The 20,743-nt window shown below is 49.0% G+C and overlaps 1 protein-coding gene across 1 annotated transcript in view; it reads right to left on the bottom strand.

Annotated features, from left to right (window-relative positions):
- The window catches only part of LOC144509097 (glycogen [starch] synthase, muscle-like), an 83,331-nt gene that overhangs the window by 46,334 nt on the left and 16,254 nt on the right, over positions 1-20,743 (bottom strand). Inside the window, exon 5 of the mRNA XM_078237443.1 lies at positions 407-551. Coding sequence (XP_078093569.1) covers positions 407-551 — 145 coding nt within the window. The remainder of the gene's footprint in view (positions 1-406; positions 552-20,743) is intronic.

Here is a 20,743-nt window from a genome sequence, read left to right as displayed (position 1 = left end):
CTCTACTACTACCTCTGGCAGCTCGTTCCAGACACTCACCAACCTCTCTGTGAAAAAATTGCCCCTCTGGGCACTTTTGTATCTCTCCCCTCTCACTCTTAAACTTATGCCCTCTAGTTTTAGACTCCCCTACCTTTGGGAAAAGATGTTGACTATCTAGCTGGTCTGTGCCCCTCATTATTTTATAGACCTCTATAAGGTCACCCCTCAGCCTTCTACGCTCCAGAGAAAAAAGTCCCAGTCTATTCAGCCTCTCCTCAAACCATCAAGTCCCAGTAGCATCCTAGTAAATCTCTTCTGCACTCTTTCTAGTTTAATAATATCCTTTCTATAATAGGGTGACCAGAACTGTACTCAGAACATTAGATATTCCCCTAATTGATGAACAATAACGTGTTTCACTCACGAGGTTTGCATTTGAGTAGATGTTCTGCCTCCACTGCGGTGATTTGTGATACTGTGGTAAAGACATGAGTACAATGCACGGCTGCACGCTCCATGCAGTACCGATGGTAGATCTGCCTCTCTCCTGCCTCCCGATCTACATCAAACTGAAACAAAGACCATCAGTATCACCATTACAAGGGTTCCAGCAATGTACTAATGCCCAGTAAGTGGACACAGGTGAGTTCCTTTAAGAGTTGATGGAACGTTCAAAGCTCTGAGTTTCCCCAAGGATAACAATGAAAACATCTACAACTCTGCTGGGAGTCCAGAATTGTTTCCTTCATTATCAACAGGAGAAAGTGAAACAAATCTTCCAAGATTGTTAATAAAGAACTGGAAAGACCTCCAGCAAATTAATTAAGAATTGAATCTTACCATGTTGCCTGATAAACAATTGATAAAATTCCAGAACCACATAACACACACCCTTAATCATCTAATGAGAAGAGAGAACCATTTTTAGAAATGTATTTCTCACAAAAGTAAGACAAATATTTCACATCCTTTCAACAAGGGAAAGGGATAAAACCAAGCAGCAACTGACAGTTATTAATAAGAAATTATTAAACCGCAGAGATAAGAATAAATGTCCCCGAGGGAGAAAGGACAGAATCTATTTGGTTCAAGTTGAGGAGCAAAGAAGGTACATTTATTTTAACAGTGGGTATTTTCTAGGCCTCCAAATAATTGGAGAAAGATAACAGGGCAAATCTGCATGGATATCACAGAATAAAGGTAGCTCACGAGAGACCATGTCAGAACTGATGATCATACTTACCCCACAGAAATACATTTCTAAAAATGGTTCTCTCTTCTACTCATTAGATGATTAAGGGTGTGTGTTATGTGGTTCTGGAATTTTATCAATTGTTTATCAGGCAACATGGTAAGATTCAATTCTTAATTAATTTGTTGGAGGTCTTTCCAGTTCTTTATTAACAATCTTGGAAGATTTGTTTCACTTTCTCCTGTTGATAATGAAGGAAACAATTCTGGACTCCCAGCAGAGTTGCAGATGTTTTCATTGTTATCCTTGGGAAACTCAGGGCTTTGAACGTTCCATCAACTCTTAAAGGAACTCACTTATATTGGATGACCACTCTTTTGAAAGACTTTAGTTGGCTGTTTTTCCCAAACCTAAAGCAGGTGGAGCTTTCATACTCTTCCTTATGCGATCTCCCTTGTCGAGAGTTTCCAAGTAACAATTGAACCAATCCACCCCACACCCTGTAGTGTATCCAACAGTGTACAATTGAATGAACCAGCGACCAAAATGTTCATCATTAGACTCAAGCTCCCAGTAAGTAATACAATTCCTTCAGGTCAGTCATCCTTAACATTCGCAGCATTGGAATCACCTGCTTCGTGATTACCTCAAGGACACAATTTTTTCATTTTGGGCTATTTGGAATCACAATTGCACCTGTTAATCATTTCCTGTCTATTTCTTGAGTTCAAGCATCTACAGATCTGCTTTTGTCTTGATTCTCAAATTGGCTAATATGGTGGCCATCTTCAGACCGCTCCATTCTTTGTAAGACTATAGAGTTGCCTGCGTTTTATTTGAAAGTAGCTGGAAATAACTGCTTTCCCAAAACCTTCCTAGGGCAGCAGCCTTTCGGTCTAAGAGAGGGTTTTCTTCCATGAAATTGAACCACCGTCACTACCAGAACTCTATCCAAATGTGAAATCTGTGCATAATCCAGTTACCTGAATGGAAGCACAGACTCTAGGATAGCTAGGTCCAACTTTGGCAATCTCGTATACAAACTATCAAAGTCCATAAAATACTCTTCCATGGACTGATTGTTATAAATGTAGCAAAATGAATTATACTTCATAGGCTTCCAACAAATTAACTTTCTTGTAAAGCCTATCCATAAATTGTAATTGCGTTAATCCCTCTTCAGTGACCAAGTCACCCATATTCAGTTCCAAAAATACTTTACCAGTAATTTTACTTTCTCCTGATAATGACAAAGCCAAAGGCCTAACTTGCAATTGGTGATAGTTTCACGGTCAGTATTCCTGAGCGCAGCTTTCAATTCCAGATTTTATGAATTCAATTCAAATTCCACCATCTGCCATGAGATTTGAACCCACATTCCAGACTAATAGCTTGGGTCTCCGGACTATTAGTCCAGTGACATTACCAGTACACCATCATCTCCCACAAGCTCTAAATGAATATCCACAAAGGAAAGGATCTGATCAGAAATCTCTGACAGTTGTATCAGGAGAGGAGTCATGTGATTACAAACATAATAGAATATTTGGAGAGAATAAAACGTGTAGCCAAAGGAATGTGATAGAGATAGTCTGTGTGGATTGACAAATTGCATCTTATAAAGTGCTCCAATGGAAACAGATTGAAAATGACATAAAAGGGAGTGTGGTGGAACAGACAGAGAAACGATTGAAGGGAGACAGCAAATGGATTTGATTAATTAATATCTCATAAACATACAGCTAGCAAAATTCCCTAGGTATTAAATGTAAATAAACAACCTCGAGCTAAAGGCTGGATATCAAAGCTTGATAATGATATCAAATTTTAAGTAGCAAACTTAAAAGGTGTGGTAAACCACTGTTAGCTTATTGCCTGTGTGTGTGACATGCCTGGACACATCCCTGCCCAGGACTCCTCCCCCCGCTGGTCCAGAGAGAAAGGCGACTGCTCCCCACCCCCCTGCCTCAGTCTGGACCAGTTCATCGGCATGGGTGTGCTCCAAGTCTTTTGCTAATAAAAGCCTATCTGTTCTTGCATACTAACTAGTCTTTGCTTGATTGATGGTGCATCAATTTTATTAGCAAAAGTTTTGGGATGGAGCAGATACTGAAACCCGACAAACTCGAATTGGACTCTCAAGCTGTAGGAGCCTCTAACAGCTTTGATCACTGGCTGCGCTGTTTCGAAACTTTCCTCACCTCCTCCTCCGTCGTCCAGACCAAAACCGACAAGCTACACGTGCTCCACGCCCGGGTAAGCGATCAAGTATTCTCGATGATTAGAGACGCTGAAACTTACAAGGATGCGATCGAACTTTTAAAAGGCCAGTACAACAAACAGTCTAATGAAATCTACGCCAGACATCTTCTGGCTACTCGCAGACAACAGCCAGGAGAATCGGGTGATGAATTCCTGCATGCGTTGCGAGCACTTGGCAGGGCCTGCAACTGCAAGACCGTAACAGGCGCCCAAAACACTGAGGACTTAATCAGAGATGCCTATGTCACGGGTATCAGGTCAAACTATATCCGACAACGACTGCTGGAACAGGGTGGGCTGGGCCTAACAAAGACTGTGGCGCTTGCCGACTCGTTAAAGGTGGCCTTCCGTAATCTCGAGGCCTACACCCCCGACCACGGGAGGGCCGCAGGCCTACGCCACGCCACATCCCACCACCAATGACCTGACCGCTGCGGCAGTCTCCGGAGGCCCGAAGTGCTACTTCTGCAGCCTGGGGAAGCATCCCTGACAACGCTGCCTGGCAAAGGATGCAATCTGCTCCGGGTGTGGAAAGAAGGGCCATTACGTGAAGGTATGCAGAGCGAAATCGACCTCCAAGCCCAGTAGCGCCGCGTGCGACCCGCAGGGCCACCATCTTGGGCGCCGGTAGCCGCGTGTGAGCCGTGCGGGCCGCCATCTTGGACGCCATCAGCTGCGTGTGGGCCGTGCGGACCGCCATCTTGGATACCGTCAGCCACGTGCGACAACTCGCAAAATTCAACGGTGGCTTCGATTACGCTGGACCAATGCAGGCCTCACCAACTCACCAGGTCCATGATGGACATCGAGGTAAATGGTCGCATTACAAACTGTTTATTTGACTGTGGGAGTACGGAGAGCTTTATTCACCCTAACACAGTGAGTCGCTACACCCTTTCAGTACTGCCAGTGAAGCAAACGATCTCCATGGCTTCAAAGTCCCACTCAGTGGATGTCCTCGGGTACTGCATGGTGACCCTGACTGTACAGGGCACAGTGTACAAAAATTTCAGGCTCCTCGTGCTGCCACAACTGTGCGCTGCCGTACTCCTGGGGCTAGATTTCCCAAGTCACCTTAAGAGTGTCACCATGGAGTATAATGGGCCTCTTCCCCCGCTCTCTGTTTGCAATCACCAGTTCTTGGATCGCCCACCGCGCACCACCTGCAGCCTCTCGACCCTTAAAGTCGCCCCTCCCTCACTGTTTGAAAATCTCACCCCCGACTGCAAGCCCATCGCCACCAAGAGCAGACGGTACAGTGCTGGAGACAGGGCTTTTATCAGGTCCGAAGTGCGACAGCTCCGAGGGGAGGGAATCATCGAGGCCAGTACCAGCCCCTGGAGAGCCCAAGTAGTAGTTGTTAAGACTGGGGAGAAACATCGCATGGTCATTGACTACAGTCAGACCATTAACCGCTACACGCAGCTGGACGCGTACCCCCTCCCCCGCATATCTGACATGGTTAATCAGATTGCGCAATATCGGGTGTTCTCCACCATCGACTTAAAATCTGCATACCACCAGCTCGCTATCCGCCCGGAAGACCGCCAATATACTGCCTTCGAGGCAGATGGCCGCCTCTATCACTTCCTTAGGGTCCCCTTCGGCGTCACCAACGGGGTCTCGGTTTTCCAGCGTGAGATGGACCGAATGGTAGACCAGAACGGGCTGCGGGCCACCTTCCCGTACCTGGATAACGTCACCATCTGCGGCCATGATCAGCAGGACCACGACGCCAACCTCCACAAATTCCTCCACACCGCCACTCTCCTAAATCTGACTTATAATAAGGAGAAGTGCGTATTCCGCACGCACCGCCTCGCCATCCTTGGTTGTGTTGTGGAAAACGGGGTCATTGGTCCCGATCCCGACCGCATGCGTCCCCTCCTGGAACTCCTCCTCCCCACCAGCCTCAAAGCACTGAGGAGATGCCTGGGCTTCTTCTCGTATTACGCCCAGTGGGTCCCCAATTATGCGGATAAAGCCTGTCCGCTCATCAAATCCACCTCTTTTCCCCTGACGGCGGAGGCCCGCCTGGCCTTCGGCCGCATCAAAGCAGACATCGCGAAGGCCACGATGCACGCTGTAGACGAATCCATCCCGTTCCAGGTGGAGAGCGATGCGTCTGACTTCGCCTGAGCCGCCACCCTTAACCAGGCGGGCAGACCCGTGGCCTTCTTCTCACGAACCCTCCAAGGCCCTAAAATTCGACACTTCTCTGTCGAAAAGGAGGCCCAAGCCATAGTGGAAGCTGTACAGCACTGGCGCCACTACTTAGCTGGTAAACTATTCACCCTACTCACGGACCAACGGTCAGTTGCATTCATGTTTAACAACACGCAGCGGGGCAAGATCAAAAATGATAAAATATTGAGGTGGAGAATCGAGCTTTCCACCTACAATTACGACATCTTATACCGGCCCGGGAAGCTCAATAAGCCCCGAGACGCCCTGTCCCGGGGAATATGTGCCAGCGCACAAATAGACCAATTGCAGACTCTCCACAGCGACCTCTGCCACCCGCGGGTCACCAGGTTTTTTCACTTCATTAAAGCCCGTAACCTGCCCTACTCCATTGAGGAAGTCAGGTCTATAACCAGACACTGCCAGGTCTGCGCAGAGTGCAAGCCGCACTTCTATCGGCCAGACAGAGCACACCTCATAAAAGCCACCCGCCCTTTCGAACGCCTAAGTGTCGACTTCAAAGGTCCCCTCCCCTCTTCTGACCGCAACATATACTTCCTCAACGTCATTGACGAATATACACGTTTCCCCTTCGCTATTCCCTGCCGGGATGTGACCTCGGCCACAGTCGTCAGGGCCCTGCACAGCCTCTTCACCCTGTTCGGTTTCCCTAGCTATATCCATAGCGACCGGGGATCCTCCTTTATGAGTGATGAGCTGCGACAGTACCCGCTCTCCAAAGGCATAGCCTCGAGTAGGACCACCAGCTACAACCCCAGGGGGAACGGACAGGTAGAGAGGGAGAACGCGACAGTCTGGAAGGCCGTCTTACTAGCTCTGAGATCTAAAGGTCTTCCAGTCACCCGCTGGCAAGAGGTCCTCCCTGATGCACTACACTCGATTAGATCACTCCTTTGCACAGCTACCAATGCTACCCCTCACGAAAGAATGTTTGTTTTCCCCAGGAAGTCCTCCTCGGGGACCTCACTACCATCGTGGCTGACGTCCCCAGGCCCTGTCCTGCTCCGGAAGCACGTGAGGACCCATAAGCCGGACCCCCTGGTCGAAAGGGTCCAACTCCTCCACGCCAACCCCCAATACGCCTATGTGGCGTATCACGACGGGCGGGTGGACACGGTCTCTATTCGAGACCTGGCACCCGCAGGTGCCCCAGGGTCCACTACGACCCACAACCCCACACCCCCAACGTTGTCCATACAGCACCAGGGCCACAGCACGCCCCCCTCGCCCCCGTATACAGCACGCCTGAGCCCCAGGAGCCGCCACCACGCACCCGACAATCTGAAGGGACTACAGATGACTCGAGCGACAGCAACCTGGCGACTGATCCAACACCGCGGCCACCTGAACCGACACCACAACCGGCACTACGGCGGTCACAGCGGCAGATCAAGCCCCCAGAGAGACTAAATTTGTAATTCTGTAAATATCGTTCCACCCACCTCACCCCCGCCGGACTCTTTTTTAAAAACAGGGGGTGAATGTGGTAAACCACTGTTAGCTTATTGCCTGTGTGTGTGTGACATGTCTGGACACATCCCTGCCGGCCCTGCCCGGGACTCCTCCCCCCCCTGGTCCAGGTATAAAGGCGACTGCTCCCCACCCCCCTGCCTCAGTCTGGACCAGTTCATCGGCATGGGTGTGCTCCAAGTCTTTTGCTAATAAAAGCCTATTTGTTCTTGCATACAAACTAGTCTTTGCTTGATTGATGGTGCATCAAAAGGTAAATAATTGGTTGGGAGAATTGGCAGCTAAGTGGAAGACACAGGCTGCGATTTCCCAGCTGCATCGCACCCGGCACAGAACACATTCGAGCAGAGCGGGGCCAGAGAATTGCGGCACATTCTGCGCCGGTGCCAAACCTTGTCGGTATCTTTCCACCCACCATTCCCAGACATAATCTGGTCCCCACCCAGAAAGAGCAGGAACCAGATCGACATATTTAAATAAACTTATAAAACTGCAGTCCGTTTGAGGCCAGATTGTCCATGCTCCCAGGACTTTCCGACCCTTGGGTACAGCAGGAACCCGGCGAGAATCACTACTGCTGTCCAAAAATGGAGGCCAGGTGTGATGGCCACACCAGGAGGACCGGGAGGCCCCGGTGATCGTGGACATGGCTGGGCAGTGCCAAACTAGCAATGGCGGCCGATGGCTATGAAGGCAGGCTTACCGTCATTACCGGCGTACTGAGGCCCTGTCCCTCTCAGAACCAATACAAAATTCACCACTCTCAAAAAATGACTAAGTGTCGGAAATTTGTGATCTGGTGTGCGCTGGCATTCCGAGTGCGAATTTCGTGCCCAAAATGACATTTTAGTCATTTTTTGGGAAAAGTTTGCCCACAATCTCTGTTCCAATTCCATTCTACTCCTTGACCATTGTCTGAAGCCAAATAAAATTGCATGTGACTTTGGTGTTGTGTTTGACCCCAAGGTGAGCATCTGAACTCAGATCCTCTCTTCAGTCTGGGCTCCCGCAGTCCCAATTTTCACCTCCAAATCTCATTTTCCTTCTAAATCACTTCCTTTTAAACCAGTGACGCCACACCTGGGAGAATTTCAGATCTTGTGACTTGGACGTTTTATTGATCAGCTGTTCCATTGACGATTATTTAAGTATATTTTCATTCTTGACTCTTTTTCATTAATGTATTACCACATATATTCTTGTCTGAAACTTTATCAACAATAATTTTTATTTATGAAGTAACTTTAGTACAAGTAAAACATATTGAGTTATTCATATGTGTGCAATGGTCAAGTATGGAGATTTGAAATGGAACCACAGATGGAAATATTCGAATAGATGACCAAACGCTCGGTCAAAGAACTGGATTTTGAAGAGCGTCTTAAAGCAAAAGAGGAAAAAAAGCAAAGAGGTTTAGGGAAATCTCTGATCCGACTGTGCAAACTTTCAGCAGAGCAAGTCAGTAACCCAAGGCAACGAGGCCCGACTCTGCGAGGCCCGAGCCCGCATGACCCCCCCGAGCCCGCATGACCCCCCCCCGAGCCCGCATGACCCCCCCGAGCCCGCATGACCTCTGAGCCCGCATGACCCCCCCCCGAGCCCGCATGACCCCCCCCGAGCCCGCATGACCCCCCCCCGAGCCCGCATGACCCCCCCCCCGAGCCCGCATGACCCCCCCCGAGCCCGCATGACCCCCCCCCGAGCCCGCATGACCCCCCCCCCGAGCCCGCATGACCCCCCCGAGCCCGCATGACCCCCCCGAGCCCGCATGACCCCCCCGAGCCCGCATGACCCCCCCGAGCCCACATGACCCCCCGAGCCCGCATGACCCCCCCGAGCCCGCATGACCTCTGAGCCCGCATGACCCCCCCGAGCCCGCATGACCCCCCCGAGCCCGCATGACCTCTGAGCCCGCATGACCCCCCCGAGCCCGCATGAACCCCGAGCCCGCATGACCCCCGAGCCCGCATGAACCCCGAGCCCGCATGAACCCCGAGCCCGCATGACCCATCTCCTACAAGCAGAATTACAAATGGGGTTACAGGTGGGAACATATTACAAGTACCTTGTATTACTCAATGGCACACTTTAAAGTTTTTTTAAGTTTATTTATTAGCATCACAGGTGGCTTACATTAACACTGCAATGAGAATCCCCTAGTCACCACACTCCTGCACCTGTTCGGGTACACTGAGGGAGAATTTAGCATGGCCGAGACACCTAACTAGCATGTCTATCGGACTGTGGGAAGAAACCCACACAGACTGGGGGAACGTGCAGACACCCAAGCCGGGAATCAAGCCCGGATCCCTGGTGGTTGTGAGGCAGCAGTGCTAACCACTGTGCCACCGTTCTAGCCATTTATTGACTTTAAACGACAGCAAGCCAAGGCCTCGGCCACTTTAATGTTAAGAGAGTCTAAGCCTACATCATAGAATCCCTACAGTGCAGGGGAAGACCATTCGGCCCATTGAGTCTTCGATAGAGCATCCCACATTATTTATATGGCTAGTCCAGTTCAGTTTCTGGTCAATGGTAACGCCAGGATGTTTATAGTGGGGGGTTCAGCATTGGTAATTCCATTGAATATCAAGAGGTGATGGTTAGATCTCTTGTTGAAGATGATCATTGCCTGTTACTTGGGTGGCAAATGTTACTTGCCACTTGTCAGCCCAAGTCTTGCTGCATTTGGACATGGACTGCTTCAGTATCTAAGCAGTCACAAATGATACTGAACATTGTGATAATCTAACAATAAACACCTTATGATGGAAGGAAGGTCATTGATGAAGCAGCTGAAGATGATTGGGCCTAGGAGACTACCCTGAGGAACTCCTGTAGCAGTGTCCTAGAGCTGAGATGATTGACTCCGATCTCGACAATCATCTTTGTGCCAGGTGCAGAGTTTCCTCCCGATTCCAGTTTTGCTAGGACTCCTTGATGCCACACTCAGTCAAATGCTGCCTTGATGTCAAAGGCAGTTACTTTCACCTCACCTCACCTCTGGAGTTCAGCTCTTTTGTCCATGTTTGAACCAAGGCTGTAATGAGGTCAGGAGCTGAGTGACCCTGGCAGAACCCAAACTGAGCGTCACTGAGCAGGTTATTGTTGAGTAAGTGCCGTTTGATGGCATTGTCAATTACCTTGTCATCGCTTTACTGATGATCGAGAGTAGACTGATGGGGCGGTAATTGGCCGAGTTGGATTTATCCTGTTTTTTGCGTTCAGACATACCTGGGCAATTTTCCACATTGTAAGAAGTCTCACAACACCAGGTTAAAGTCCAACAGGTAAACCTGTTGGACTTTAACCTGGTGTTGTGAGACTTCTTACTGTGCCCACCCCAGCCCAACGCCGGCATCTCCACATCATTTTCCACATTGCCAGGTAGATGCCAGTGCTGTGATGTGTCTAATGTGGCATTATCTCTTGTCAGTTTTAGGACCAAATGTTGCAACAGACTATCCTGGACACATTTCAGAAATTCAATCCAATTACATGTTCTAGTCTGCTTGTTCCAATCTGTATGGAAGTTAAAATCTCTCATTAAAACTATTCAACCTTTGCTGCATGCTTGTCTAAACTTTATATATTTACAATCTACCACTTCACAACTGCTACCTGGGACTATACACAACTCACACTGCAGTCCGAAATCATTTTCTATTTCTTAACTTTACCACCCCCATAAATTCCTCGTTTATCCTTAATTATTAAATTTATTTAACCTCCCTCCATTTTCTCCAACAGTCCTGTAGACCTGGTATATTTCATATTTCTAGTTTTATGTATCCATAAACGGATGGCACAGCGGTTAGCACTGCTGCCTCCCAGCGCCAGGGACCCGGGTTCAATTCCCGGCTTGGGTCGCTGTCTGTGCGGAGTCTGCACGTTCTCCCCGTGTCTGCGCGGATTTCCTCCGGGTGCTCCGTTTTCTCCCACAGCCCAAAGATGTAGAGGTTAAATGGATTGGCCATATTAAATTGCCCCTTAGTGTCAGGGGAAGTAGCAGAGTAAATACTAGTGTTTACAGGGATAAGGCCTGGATGGGATAGTTGTCAGTGCAGGCTCAATGGGCTGAATAGCCTCCTTCTGCACTGTAGGGATGCTATGATCTACACTATTTATAATGCCGTCATCTTGATTTGATTTATTATTGTCACATGAATTAATATACAGTGAAAAGTATTGTTTCTTGCGAACTATACAGACAAAGCATACCGTTCATAGAGAAGGAAACGAGAGAGTGCAGAATGTAGTGTTACAGTCATAGCTAGGGTGTAGAGAAACATCAGCTTAATGTGAAGTAAGTCCATTCAAAAGTCTGACAGCAGCAGGGAAGAAGCTGTCCTTGAGTCGGTTGGTACGTGACCTCAGACTTTGTATCTTTTTCCCAAAGGAAGAAGGTGGAAGAGAGAATGTGCCTGCGATCCTTAATTATGCTGGCTGCTTTTCCGAGGCAACGGGAAGTGGAGACAGAGTCAATGGATCGGAGATTGGTTTGCATGATGGATTGGGCGACATTCATGACCTTTAGTTGTTCCTTGCGGTCTTTTGCAAAGCAGGAGCCATACCAAGCTGTGATACAACCAAAAAGAATGTTTTCTGTAGTGCATCTGTAAAAGTTGGTGAGAGTCATAGCTGACATGCCAAATTTCCTTAGTCTTCTGAGAAAGTAGAGGCGTTGGTGGGCTTTCTTAACTATAGCATCGGCATGGGGGGACCAGGACAGGTTGTTGGTGATCTGAACACCTAAAAACTTGAAGCTCTCGACCTTTTCCACTTCATCCCCGTTGATGTAGACAGGGGCATGTTCTCCTTTATGCTTCCTGAAGTCGATGACAATCTCCTTAGTTGACATTGGAGGGAGAGATTATTGTTGCCGCACCAGTTCACCAGATTCTCTCTCTCATTCCTGTACTCTGTCTCGTCACTGTTTGAGATCCGACCCACTACGGTGATGTCATCCGCAAACTTGAAAATCGAATTGGAGGGGAATTTGGCCACACAGTCATAGGTGTATAAGGAGTATAGTAGGGGGCTGAGAACACAGCCTTGTGGGGCACCGGTGTTGAGGATGATTGTGGAGGAAGTGTTGTTGCCTATCCTTACTGATTGTGGTCTGTGGGTTAGGAAATTCAGGATCCAGTCGCAGAGGGAGGTGTCGAGGCCCAGGCCATGGAGTTTGGAGATGAGTTTTGTGGGAATAGTAGTGTTGAAGGCTGAGCTGTAGTCAATAATAGGAGTCTGACATAGGTGTCCTTGTTATCTAGGTGTTCCAGGGTTGAGTGCAGGGCCAGGGAAATGGCGTCTGCTGTGGACCTGTTGCGGCGGTAGGCAAACTGTAGTGGATCCAGATAGTCCGGGAGGCTGGAATTGATTCATGCCACGACAATCTTTGCACTGTCAGTAAATCTGGGTATGTGGCTATCTACCCTTGCATCTAAGTTGTTAATAAATAGAATAGATCTTTGTGGGTCACCCTACAAATTATAGCATTGACCCATTATCCCAACTTTCTGTCCACTGTCAATCAGCTCATTTCCGACAGAGCCATTTGAACAGATAGAAGTAGTTCGAATTTTTAAGAGAAAGCATTGCAGAGTTCAGTAAAAGAAAAAGAATCTTCTGCTGTCTCTTCTGCAGAGACTGTGGAGCTCCCAGAACGTCAATGGAACTGGCTGATTCATCTCCTTTCTCCGAGGGACTCAGATCTGCCTTGGCAGAATTCCCAGGGGAAGTCCCAAGGGGAGAGAGAAAGAAGCAGAGTTGTGGAACCTCAGGAAATTGAAAGCAAATTATTGACCAGATCAGCACGAAATTGACCAAACTAATTGGCAAAAGTGGGACAAACGGATTTTGAAACTCACTCAATTTTGCTTCCCTTTAGCATCATTAAAAATAATGTTGCATCTATATATTGTTTAATGCACCTGCTTTCATTTTAACACCGTTTGCCACAAACTTCCTCTTCCGGGACCTATTTCTGACTTTTCCTGCAGTCCTTCCACTCTCACCCTCAATTCCTCTTCCTCCCATTCCAGTCCTGGCCAACCCCCAGCTACTCCCAGCCTCACTGACTCTCAGCCTTGCTCCCGAGCCTCTGTCATTGCCCAAGTTCTCATGCTGCATCCTTCAGAGCTCACCAGTCCTGGGCTCCATCAAGTGGGAGGAGGTGGTCAGTGCAGAACTTCAGCTGCACCAACCAGCCTGTGCCACTAGATGGGGCCTGATCACTGTAAAACAGGCTTGTCCATGGTAAAGGCAGCAATCAGCAAACTTCGGAAAGATAAACTTTAACACAATATTACACATGAATTTCAAAAACAAAAGCTGATGCAGGAAACAAAACAACTTACTGAGCAAAACAGAAGTCACAACAATAAAGTGACAAGGTAAAAAATGAGTAAGAAATAAAGATGACCACGAGTGTGTGAAAGGGCAAGAGTGTCCGGCCCACCCAGTCTCAGGACACTGCCTCACTCGCCCCCTCACCTCCCCCCCCAGCCCCAGGGCGGGCGCTCGCCCCCTCGCCCACCCAGCCCCAGGGCGGGCGCTCGCCCCCAGGGCGGGCGCTCGCCCCCTCGCCCCCCCAGCCCCCAGGGCGGGCGCTCGCCCCCTCGCCCACCCAGCCCCAGGGCGGGCGCTCGCCCCCTCGCCCACCCAGCCCCAGGGCGGGCGCTCGCCCCCTCGCCCACCCAGCCCCAGGGCGGGCGCTCGCCCCCTCGCCCACCCAGCCCCAGGGCGCTCCCTCACCCACCCAGCCCCAGGGCGCTCCCTCACCCACCCAGCCCCAGGGCGCTCCCTCACTCACCCAGCCTCAGGGCGCTCCCTCACTCACCCAGCCTCAGGGCGCTACTCACCCAGCCTCAGGGCGCTCCCTCACTCACCCAGTGCAGACTCTCACAGGTGGAACAGACAGTGACTGGGGGAGCCGGTGGCCGGTGCCCGGGTGCCACGCGCTCCTTTTGCTGCAGGTTACTGCCAGTGATGAAATCCAAGGTGCTCAGCTCCGTCCCCATGTTTCTCCTCCCTCACAGAGCGGCAGGAGAGAGGTGGAGCAGCAGCAAGGAGCCGGGTGAGGCAGGGGAACGCGAGGTAAACCCGGGGAACGCAGCTGGAGCCAGAAGCCAGGACGCGGGCCAGAGAACACCAGGAGGCAAAGCAGCCGGAGCATTGGGAAAGGGTGGGAGGCCCCGTCGGCCCGAGTCTCTTCACCAGCACACATTGCAATTGCCATCATTCACTGCTCCTCTAATCACAGGCTGTTTCTTTCCCATGTTTGCTGCTGATAGTCAGGCCTGTCATTGGAAGAGCTGCAACCGTCAGAATCTCTCAGCAACAGCCTGTGGCCCAGTGGGTTAACACTGCTGCCTCACAGTGCCAGGGACCCGGGGCAGCACTGCTGCCTCACAGTGTCAGGGGCCCGGGGCAGCACGGTGCCACAGTGGGTTAACACTGCTGCCTCACAGCGCCAGGGGCCCGGGGCAGCACGGTGCCTCACAGTGCCAGGGGCCCGGGGCAGCACAGTGCCACAGTGGGTTAACACTGCTGCCTCACAGTGCCAGGGACCCGAGGCAGCACGGTGCCACAGTGGGTTAACACTGCTGCCTCACAGTGCCAGGGACCCGGGGCGGCACGGTGCCACAGTGGGTTAACACTGCTGCCTCACAGTGCCAGGGACCCGAGGCAGCACGGTGCCACAGTGGGTTAACACTGCTGCCTCACAGCGCCAGGGGCCCGGGGCAGCACGGTGCCTCACAGTGCCAGGGGCCCGGGGCAGCACGGTGCCTCAGTGGGTTAGCACTGCTGCCTCACAGCGCCAGGGACCCGGGTTCGATTCCGGCCTTGGGTCACCGTCTGTGCGGGGTTTGCACATTCTCCCTGCGTGGGTTTCCTCCGGGTGCTCCGGTTTCCTCCCACAGTCCCAAAGACGTGCTGATGAGGTGCATTGGCCGTGCTAAATTCTCCCTCAGTGTTACCCGAACAGGCACCAGAGTGTGGTGACTCGGGGATTTTCACAGTAAGTTCATTCCAGTGTTAATGGAAGCCTACTTGTGACACTAAATAAACAACTCCTGTAATTCCATCATAACCTCCCTGCTCCTATATTCTACACCTTGGCTAATAAAGGCAAATGCTGATAAAGGCTAATAATATGCCTTCTTAACCACCTTATCAACCTGACTTGCTGCCTTCAGGTATCTATGGACATGCACTGCAAGGTCCCCCTGGTCCTCTGTACTTCCTAGTGTCCTACTGCTCAGTGTGTACATCTGAAGGAAACTAACTCTGATTTGTAGGAGAATCTGCAGTTGATTGAAAGTTGCTGAATTTAAAGTTGTGATTTTCAGGAATGCTAAACAACTTTAAGACTGACTGTATTAGTCAGTGTGAGATCATCCACTTTGGCCCAAATAAAACAGGGTACTTTCTAAAGGGTGAGAAATGAGACATAATATGGGGGATCCATATATACATGAAGATCCAGGTACACAGATGATTAAAATACCATGAATAGAAATAGAAATAGAAACCCTACAGTGCAGAAGGAGGCCATTCGGCCCATCGAGTCTGCACCGACCACAATCCCACCCAGGCCCTACCCCCACATATTTTACCCGCTAATCCACGCATCTCAGGACTCTAAGGGGCAATTTTTAACCTGGCCAATCAACCTAACCCGCACATCTTTGGACTGTGGGAGGAAACCGGAGCACCCGGAGGAAACCCACGCAGACACAAGGAGAATGTGCAAACTCCACACAGACAGTGACCCGAGCCGGGAATCGAACCCGGGACCCTGGAGCTGTGAAGCAGCAGTGCTAACCACTGTGCTACCGTGCCGCCCCGCTTTTGCTAGATACAGCAAAAGATTATAAAGGTTAATGGGATGCTAGCCTTCGTATCTCGAGGAACAGAATGTAGGGGGGGGGGGGGGTAGCTGTACAAAACCACAGTTAGGCAACACCTGGTATACTGTGAGCAGTTCTGTGCCACCATGGATTAGGAAGGATACAGTGATCCGGGAGAGTACAGCATGGATCATCTACATTGGTACCTGGCCTCAAGGGATTCATCTACGAGGAGATTGACCAAACTACGGATTACGAGGTGGTTTGGTCAAAGTTTAAGATATTAAGGAGAACAGATAGGGGATATTTGGAGAATACTAAAACTATGGTTCTGAATACTGAGCTCTGAAGAAGAGTCATGGAGACTTGAAACGTTAACGCGTTTCTCTCGCTACTGGACCTGTTGAGTTTGTCAATGATTGTGTAAAAGCTGCATTTGAAGATTCGAAACACAAAATAAAAGCTGTACCTTCGAAAACATTTAATAAACTAAAGTCTTCAATGAACCAAATTGTTCAAGGTTCAAACAAACAAGTTTCTGAGGTTTCATACAGGTTCCTAGAGGAAATAGCAACTCTGAATTCCACTGTTGGCAAATCAAAGCAGGAGTTGAGGAAAGTCAACTAGAAATACAGCCAGGCACAACAGCAGGCAGAAGGTGTCATCAAAGAACGTGCAGGTTTGAAAGACATTTTGAGGAGCCAATATGGAAGAACAGGAAGAGTTTTTAAAAAGTTGACTACCACTTCAGAGAAAGCTGCGTTGGAAGAATCAATTGTGAAAAAATAATGCACCGAATTGCAGAGTGAAAGGCAAGAGCTGAACAAGAAAAAAGTTGAAATAATGGATAACTATCCTTCAACCCTCATTCAAAAAACAGGACACAACCCTTCAACAGCATGAATGGACGCACAGCAGAATAAACTGCATGAAAACCTAAGATTAAGTAACAGCTTTGCAAAGATGCCGCACAGATTTCTCAGATCAAAAATGTGTTCCTCTGGGAAATTACAAAGTGAAGCAAAATGAATTTATTGTCATTCTGATGGAACTAACAAAGCAGTTAGCAGAGAAGAATCAGGAATGTTCTATATTCCATGAGGAAGTCAAGAGGCATCATAAAAAGTCTACAAAGCTGGATACATGATTGCACATTTGGAACAATAAATTTCCAAAGATATGTTAAGAAACTAGAATGGCAAGATCAAGTAGAACTTCACACAAGAGTGTGAAGAGTCTCAGAAACAATGGGCAGAAGTGACCGAACGTGAGCTTAAAGAATAGTGCAGGAGACTCGTACTCTGCTGAAGAAAAGCTGATTAGTGTGGAGAACCAGCTTTCACACGAGAGATGAGTTTGAAAGGGAAAACAAGAGCTGATGCGAACACAGGACTGCTGCTCCCAGAGAATAGAACACAAAAAGGACTTGAAACACTTGAGTGATGAACTTGTAGAAGCACATTCAACAAACATCTTCAATTAAAACTTAAGCATCAGAAGTCTCTAGTAAGCACTGGACAAAATGCCAAGAACAAGAAAAAGAATTGTTGGTGCATCAGAACAATTGCCTGAAAGCAAAGTTAACAACCAAAACTGATCAACTTGTTGAACTTGCATTCAATTTGAACAGCATGAAAGTCGAGATGCACAATATCAAGGAGCAAATTCAGAAAGAAACTCTACAAAATAGATTGATGTTCTAATGAGTGAAATGAAGAGAGTCCAAGGGGCACTCAGTGACTGTGGAAGAAAGATTCCAAACAGAAGGAAGGGGGAAGGGGTCATGAAAAGAGAGTATAGGGAATTAGGGGGACAGCTGAGAAGGAGGAAAGCAAAGGTAGTAATCTCAGGATTGCTGCCTGTGCCACAGAAGGGTGAAGGCAGGAATGGAGTGAGGTGGAGGATGAATGTGTGGCTGAGGGACTGGTGCAGGGAGCAGGGATTCAGGTTCCTGGACCATTGGGACCTCTTTAGGGGCAGGTGTGACCTGTACACAAAAAACAGGTGGCACTTGAATCCCAGGGGGACCAATATCCTGGCGGGAAGGTTGGCTAAGGCTACTGGGGAGAGTTTAAACTAGATAGGTTGGGGGGAGGGGATCGAGACGAGGTGACTGGGAGCGAGGAACTTAGCTCGCAAACAGAGAAGGGTTATAGACAGTGCAAGAGGGAGGATGGATGGGGGATAGAGAAGGGGAGAGCTCAGACCAAAGGATTGAGATGTGTTTACTTTAATGTCAGGAGTATAGTGAATAAAGGGGATGAGCTCAGAGCGTGGATCGATGCCTGGAAGTGTGATGTGGTGGCCATTACGGAGACTTGGATGTCTCAGGGACAGGATTGGATACTACAGGTGCCGGGATTCAGATGTTTCAGGAAGGACAGGGAGGGAGGCAAGAGAGGGGGTGGAGTGGCACTGCTGATCAAGAATAGTGTCACAGCTGTAGAGAAGGTGTATGCTGTGGAGAGATTGTCTACAGAATCTCTGTGGGTGGAAGTTCGGAGTGGGAAGGGGTCGATCACTTTGCTGGGAGTTTTCTATAGGCCGCCCAATAGTAACAGGGAGGTGGAGGAGCAGATAGGGAAACAGATCCTGGAGAGATGCAGTAATAGCAGAGTTGTTGTGATGGGAGACTTTAATTTCCCAAACATAGGTTGGAATATCCCTAGGGTAAGGGGATTGGATGGGGAGACATTCGTTAGGTGTGTTCAGGAGGGTTTCCTGACACAGCATGCGAACAAGCCTACAAGAGGAGAGGCTGTACTTGATCTGATACTGACCAATGAGCCTGGACAGGTGTCAGATCTCTCAGTGGGAGAGCATCTTGGGGATAACGATCATAACTCTATCTCCTTTATGCTTGCATTGGAAAAAGAGAGGATCAGGCAAGCTAGGAAAGCATTTATGTGGAGTAAGGAGAAATATGAAGACATCAGGCAGCAAATTAGAGGAGTAAATTGGAAGGAAGTATTCTCGGGGAAATCTACTGAAGAGAGGTGGCAGTTTTTCAAGGAATGTCTGTCTAGGGTTCTACAGGACAATGTTTCGAGCAGACAGGGAGGTGTTGGTAGGTTAAAGGAACCGTGGTGCACGAAAGCTGTGCGGGACCTAGTCGAGAAGAAAAGGAAAGCATACAAAAGGTTCAGAGAGCTTGGCGAAGATAGGGATCTAGATGAGTATACGGCTTGTAGGAAGGGACTAAAGAAGGAAATTAGGAGAGCCAGAAGGGGTCACGAGAAGGCCTTGGCAAGTAGAATTAAGGAAAACCCTAAGGCGTTCTATAAATATGTGAAGAGTAAAAGGATGAGATGCGAAGGAATAGGGCCTATAAAAGGTGAAGGCGGGAAAATCAGTACGGAACCAGTAGAAATGGCAGGGGTGCTTAATGAGTATTTTGCCTCAGTTTTCACAGAGGAGAAGGACATGGGTGGATGTACTGTGGGCTTGCGGTGGACTGAAAAGATTGAGTATGTGGACTTTAACAAAGAGGTTGTGCTGGAATCTTTGAATGGCATCAAGATAGATAAGTCGCCGGGTCCGGATGGGATGTACCCCAGGTTACTGTGGGAGACGATGATCTTTGCATCGTCGATGGAGACGGGAGAGGTGCCGGAGGATTGCGGATGTGGTTACTATTTTCAAGAAGGGGAATAGGAATAGCCCAGGTAATTACCGACCGGTGAGTCTAACCTCAGTGGTTGTTAAGCTGATGGAGAAGATCCTGAGGGACAAGATTTATGAGCATTTAGAGAGGTTTAGTATGCTCAAGAATACTCAGCATGGCCTTGTCAAAGGCAGATCGTGCCTTACGAGCCTGGTGGACTTCTTCGAAAATGTGACTAAACACATTGACGAAGGGAAAGCGGTAGATGTGGTTTATATGGATTTTAGCAAGGTGTTCAATAAGGTCCCCCATGCAAGGCTTCTAGAAAAAGTGTGAGGGCATGGGATCCAAGGGGCTGCTGCCCTGTGGATCCAGAACTGGCTTGCCCAAAGGAGGCAGAGAGTGTGTATAGATGGGTCTTTTTCTAATTGGAGGTCGGTCACCAGTGGTGTGTTCTGGGACCCTTGCTGTTTGTCATTTTCATAAATGACCTGGATGAGCAAGTGGAGGGATGGGTTGGTAAGTTTGCCGACGACACGAAGGTTGGTGGGGTTGTGGATAGTCTGGAGGGATGTCAGAAGTTACAGAGGGACATAGATAGGATGCAAGACTGGGCGGAGAAGTGGCAGATGGACTTCAACCCAGATAAATGCGTAGTGGTCCATTTTGGCAGGTCGAATGGGATGAAGGAGTACAATATAAAGGGAAAGACTCTTAGTACGGTAGAGGATCAGAAGGACCTTGGGGTCCGGGTCCATAGGACTCTAAAATCGGCCTCGCAGGTGGAGGAGGTGGTTAAGAAGGCGTATGGTGTGCTGGCCTTTATCAATCGAGGGATTGAGTTTAGGAGTCCGGGGATAATGATGCAGCTATATAAGACCCTCGTCAGACCCCACTTGGAGTACTGTGCTCAGTTCTGGTCACCTCATTACAGGAGGATGTGGAAAAGATTGAAAGGGTGCAGAGGAGATTTACAAGGATGTTGCCTGGATTGAGTGGCATGCCTTATGAGGATAGGCTGAGGGAGCTCGGTCTTTTCTCCTTGGAGAGACGTGGGATGAGAGGAGACATAATAGAGGTATATAAGATGTTGAGAGGCATAGATCGGGTGGACTCTGAGGCTTTTTCCCAGGGTGGAAATGGCTGCTACGAGAGGACACAGGTTTAAGGTGC

This window comes from Mustelus asterias, chromosome 21 (assembly GCF_964213995.1).
Source record: "Mustelus asterias chromosome 21, sMusAst1.hap1.1, whole genome shotgun sequence".
Classification (NCBI taxonomy): Eukaryota; Metazoa; Chordata; class Chondrichthyes; order Carcharhiniformes; family Triakidae; genus Mustelus; species Mustelus asterias.
Note: the sequence above shows the minus strand (reverse complement) of the source record. Positions and strands in the feature narration are given on the sequence as shown.